We start from the raw sequence: 5,640 nt of genomic DNA on the forward strand, positions 1-5,640 counted from the left end.
CAGGACCTAAACCTCACAAGCCACAAGAACAGCTTCTTTCTGTCTGCAGCTGTCTCCATCAACAAGGCCCAGGACCCCCAACTGACACTAACTACACTAATAAACACTGAGCATTGAATTAAAGCTGGTCTGACTCACAGCCTACTGCACTCTTGTTACTTTGTATTATACTTCATTGCATACTATACATTTTTTGTTAGTATTTTGTTGTAAATATCTTACTTTTAAAAAATCTTTGCACTGCACCCACTTATACGTTTACTGTATGCACCGTGCCATCAAAGTAAATTCCTTGTTGTGTAAACTACTTGGCTATTAAACTATTCTGATTCTGATATGCCCCTCATTAGAACTACTCATCACTTATTTTTTTAGGTTAGGCAGGGACATGATTACTAAATGCTTTTGGGCAGAAAAAGTCAATGTAATTGCTTTGTTTACGTTCATTTCTGAGAAGTTTTTAAGAAGGCTCACCCTCCATTGCCTCCTCTGATGAGCCACTACTGGTAATATTTGGTCTCCTCTGCACGAGTAGATCTTGGAATGTGCTGGCTCACATAATCAGTAAACTGCGTTCTTTTCTCAAATTGTCTGCTTCAATAACTGCTACAAGTTTGGTCACCTTTTACTGTGCCACTATTTTGGAAGCAGGCCATTTTAAAATACCCTGGAGTGGAGAACAAATATTAAATACACAACCAAAGATGATCAATAGCGTTGCACACCATTGTCATGGTACATTGCCACCTTTATTTTGAAAAACCGTTCCCCGGAAGTAGCCCATTTTTTCCTGTCTTGTTGAAAAGGTTTATTATTCGTGAACGTACAGTGCCAACACATTTGCAATAGTGTTGGAGTGCGATTCAAAATGTCAAAGACACAGTTACTTAAAGCCTTGGTTAACGAACGATTAGAGACCGCAGTTTTGGAAATATTTGAGGCAGTGGAAAAAACAATAACAGAATTCCAAGAAGAAGTGGAACGTACAAAGGAGGACAATGCGCGTCTCCAGAGACTGTTGGATGCGGTGTTGAAACCTGATATTAAATTACAGAGAACAGGTACTTTTCTCAGCGCCCAGTTTTTGTAAAGTCATTAGCACAAAATAATTAAACTGATGTTTAAGTGTGGCCCACTAGCTTGTTATCACTGACAAGTTTGTTGTTAAGCGAGGCATGTACTGAACGCTGCTTGAATTTAGTGATACGTTTGCCTAGCCTAGAGCGTTGAACTAGTAGCTAGAATCTCGACGGTCTCAGGTTGGAAGCCTCAAAGTTAATATTTTAAGTGTTGACAAACGTGTCTGTGTTTATAAGAAAATAAAACTAACTAAACATGCAGTGTTGTGTTTTCAGACGCTCAGCAGTGTACTGGGGTTTCTGGAGAGTGGGGTTCTGCTGATGAGCAGCCTTCTGCTGGTGAGGACTGTGAACAGCCTGGTGAGGAGGACAGCAGCATGAATAAGGAGCAGGCTGATCACATGCACGTTAAACAGGAGCAGAAGTGCAGCCAGGAGCAGCTGCCACAACAATTCAAGTCTGAAGAAAGTGAACTCTTACTGGTTCATAGCAATCCAGAAATGTTCAACTTTGAAGATGAACAACTTTCTGGGACATTCTGGGCCTCCCCCTTCAGTCAGACTATGGGGCAGAAACCACCTGAACTAGAGGAAGATTACAGAATACCAGATACAAGCAGTCAGTTACTGTTCCCCTCTGCTGTAAGCAATTTTTTTTATTTTTTATTACTGAGTGATTTTGATTTGCCTTTGTGCAGTAACCTAGGCCTTACATATCTGCACCCAAGTAAAAAGTCAAAGTAGTTTTATGACATGTATTATTTGTCATGTCCAGTGTAGGTTGTGTAGGCACTAATCTATATCTACCTCTAAATGTTTTTTATTTTTTCTTCTTCACATTTAGTATTCAGGAAAGGCCTGTGAGGATGTCTCCAGCCATTTAGAATGCAGTGATGTGGACCAATCTAACACAATTGAACCTTCGTACCCTAGTGCCCTAAAATCTAGGAAGAAACATGGGTCACTCACTGCAGTGGACAAGAAGACCTCCATCCATGTTCAACCGATGTCACAGGGAAGAGGTGGCCCAATATACAGTAAAAAACAGTACTGCCTGTACTGCTGTAGGCCATATTCTAAAATATCTCGACACCTTGAACATGTGCATTGTAACGAGCTAGAGGTGGCAAAGGCAATTCAATTTCCAAAGAATTCCAAGGAAAGAAGACTCCATTTGAACTATCTCAGAAAACGTGGCAACTTTGCCCATAATACAGATGTTTGCAGAAAAGGGTCTGGACAAATGATAGTCTGTCAACGACCAAGGCGGAGCATGGAAGCCAAAGATTTCATTCACTGTGTTTATTGCAGAGGTCTTTATTCCAAGAAGTTCTTGTGGAAACATGTGAGGTACTGCCAACTAAAAGACAATGATGATGCAAACTGTCAACCTAGAAAATCCAGGAAGGGAAGAAAAAAAGGTAGAAAACAATCTCAGGCTTCTGCCAGACCAAACTTCTCACAGATCAGTGAAGCTGCTGGACCATCTATCACTGCATGCTTGACTGCATCCACAAAAGAGGATAAAGGTACTTTGTTATCCATTATATACTCAACTTTAACATTTTCATGTAAAAAAAGTACAACACTGTACATTTTCACATCACCTGGAAGCTTCATAGTGCTATTTTACAGCCATCCAGTCATCCTCTCATATATCTCATAGGTTCACCCAGACGGTTCAAGAAAAAATGGGAGGTGAATGAGGTAACAGCCATTGAGAGACACATGATGAAGTTCATCACCAGACACAAACTGCCCGGTAAGAAAGACTGTCTCCAGTGTATTAAAGAAGAGCCAGATGTTCTTCAGAACAGGACATGGGTGATTGTCAAGAATTATGTGAGAAACAGAATCACTGCTCTACAGAAAAACGTCAAATTAGAGTAGTGATGACTGACAGAAATGTGATAGAATGCATTTAAGTAGGAGATACTGAAGTAATTGTGATGCAAATTATTGTTATTATTCATCTTCACCTAAAACCCTTCTATTGTCAGGTGTCGTTGAGTAATGAAAAATTGGACCCAATGTTATTGTGACCCAAAGGTAATAGGTGTTAATAGGAGAGTTAACTGAATGTAGAGTTTATATATTATACTGGTAAACTGTTCATTTAAAAGGCAATGACAACGTTGATGTCCTGCAAATTATTTTGATAGAATGATTTGATAGCATGCTTTTACCACATGCTTCCATTGGGATTCCTAGCTACAGTGATGTTACTGATGATACCATCATAGATCAGTAGCAAAGGATGCCATTTAAGGACACATTAAATACAAAAGATAAATGTTTTTTTAATTTAGCATTTGAGTAATTAAACATTATTGCACATCTGATGGGAATAAATTGTTGAATTAAACATTTGTTTGAGTCTTCTGACCCACAGTTGTCTTTGAGTTATTTTTTTATTGATTTCAGTTGTGAAAATGTCCTCTCTCAGTCACAGACTAAAGTTAGCTGCCATTGGCTGAGGCTGAGTATAGCTGTTAGATGCCGATGCTTAGCTACTTAACAGAAGGATAGTAATTACTGCAGCCGCATTTTTCTCTTCTTTTTCTTTTCTTTTCTTTGCAGTCAAGCCTGGATTTTGGTTGCCACCAATGTCTATTTTCTGCTAACACTATCGTTAAAAGAACATTCCACTGGGACTACAGATGCAACATATCTTACCAGGGATCAGTTACAAATTAATTCCACTGTTTTAATCTAAACTCTTTCTCGGAATAACTGATCTAGAATCATTACAATGTAAAGCACCTGCTCTATGCCAATCCACAGTGCATTGCAGCTTGTCCCAATCATTGCCTGTCCAGTCATCAAACTGACACATACAACAGACAATCATGATACTTCGTTTTTGTAAAGAACTTTGATTTCATTCTAATTGGATAATTGTCAATATCGAGGGTCAATCAAGCCTTGTGTTGACTGTTTCTATGTAGCCGCCCCAAAAAAGAACTCTCCGATCACGGAGGGCCTCTTCATGCCCAAGATCCCCTGGGTACATTCCCAGATTGCTCATATGGTAGATCTGGCCTCGGTTGTGCTCTTGCCAGGGCAAGGACACCCTATTACTGAAAACCATAAACTAATACACGAACGCTGTTTCCAGCTACATTCATCACTGCATCGATGACGTCGTCCCCAAGAAGGCTGTCCGGTCTTCTACAAAGAGGAGGTTGATACCCTGACATCATGGTGTCAGGACAATAACCTCTCTCTCAACATCAGCAAGACTAGCAAGACTATTGTGGACTACAGGGGGCAGCAGGAGGAGGAGCATGCACCCCTACACATCAACGGATAAGAAGTGGAGAAGGTCAGCTGCTTCAGGTTCCTCGGGGTGAAGATCAGCAATGACCTCACATGGTCTTCTCCCACGGAGGAGACTTCAAGAAGTTTGGCATGGACTCAGTCATCCTCACTAACTTCTACAAATGCAGTATAGAGAGCATTCTGACTGGTTGCATCACAGACAGGGGCTGCAAGGCCCTACGTAGTGTGGTCTGGTCTGCTGAGTTCATCATTGGCAGGAAGCTCCCAGCCCTACAGGACACCTACCACACATGATGCCTCAGGAAAGCAGGCACAATCCCAGGTGACTGTTCCCACCCATCCTTTAGTCTCTTTATCCCATTGCCTTCTGGCAGGCGCTACAGTAGCATTCAGTCTGGCTCATGGCTGCGGGAACTAGGGGTGCTGAGGGTGCTGCAGCACCCCCTGACAGCACAAGAATTTAAAATGATATGACTTAAAAATCCACCACTGTGGCACAGCTCCACAGTAGCAGAGTGGCAATCGGGAGCACCGGGAGAAGAATAGCGATGGAAAACCAGGCTAAGAAACGTAAGGGTGGGACTGAAAAATTGAGACAAGAAGACATCACCTTCACGAGAAAAGGTTCTACCAATTGATAAACGGCCATGTTTATTTTACATTAAGTTCAAAAAACTAATTTGCGCTCAAATAAAGGCCAAAAAATGTGGTGTAGCGCGCTCGCATTAAGTATCAAACTCCTGAACTAGCATCAGCACCCCTGATAAAATATGTTCCCATGGCTATGTTCTTGCACTAGCAGACTGGACAATAGTTTCTATGCAAGGGTCATCAGGCTTCTGAATGGGCACTGATATGGACATTGATACATTTCTCACTGGTCACTATTGCACTAACTTACCCCACTTGTCTCAGGTTAGTATAGGTCTTGTCTTAAGTTAGTTAGGTCTGTAAGGTTAGTATAGGTCAGGGGTTCCCAATCCTGGTCCTTGGGCCTCCCTGCCCTGCATGTTTTAGATGTTTTCCTGCTCCAAACACACCTGATTCAAATGAATGGTCGTTATCAGGCTTGATATAGGTCATTATGTGTATTAGAGGTCTAGTATATTGTATTGTAAATATTGCATACTATTTTGTATATTTATTATTTTATTTATATTCTATTTTAGCTAATCATAGATTTAATCTGTTCTTAGTACTTATATTATGCCAGGTTACTTGCGCTGTCTTGTCCCAAGAATTGAGACAATAAACTTAAAACAAATAATGTCCAACGCTGT

General features: G+C 40.9%; 1 protein-coding gene across 1 annotated transcript; it reads left to right on the plus strand.

Annotated features, from left to right (window-relative positions):
• Positions 1–800: 800 nt before the first annotated feature.
• LOC146259277 (uncharacterized) lies at positions 801–3,469 on the plus strand. The gene is made up of 4 exons (XM_084670583.1): positions 801–1,061; positions 1,356–1,720; positions 1,923–2,607; positions 2,745–3,469. The coding sequence occupies exons 1-4, from the start codon at positions 869–871 to the stop codon at positions 2,966–2,968; spliced, it is 1,467 nt and encodes a 488-aa protein (XP_084526709.1). The 5' UTR covers positions 801–868; the 3' UTR covers positions 2,969–3,469.
• Positions 3,470–5,640: the final 2,171 nt, after the last annotated feature.

The sequence above is a fragment of the Hypomesus nipponensis genome, chromosome 13 (assembly GCF_054491055.1).
Source record: "Hypomesus nipponensis isolate SF chromosome 13, ASM5449105v1, whole genome shotgun sequence".
NCBI lineage: Eukaryota > Metazoa > Chordata > Actinopteri > Osmeriformes > Osmeridae > Hypomesus > Hypomesus nipponensis.

Excerpts from the sequence above, each read along its gene's own strand:
- LOC146259277 (XM_084670583.1), top strand. The coding sequence starts at position 869 with ATGTCAAAGACACAGTTACTTAAAGCCTTGGTTAACGAACGATTAGAG. Across the intron at positions 1,721-1,922 it reads AGTTACTGTTCCCCTCTGCT|TATTCAGGAAAGGCCTGTGA; the intron begins GTAAGCAATTTT and ends CTTCACATTTAG. Across the intron at positions 2,608-2,744 it reads ATCCACAAAAGAGGATAAAG|GTTCACCCAGACGGTTCAAG; the intron begins GTACTTTGTTAT and ends TATATCTCATAG.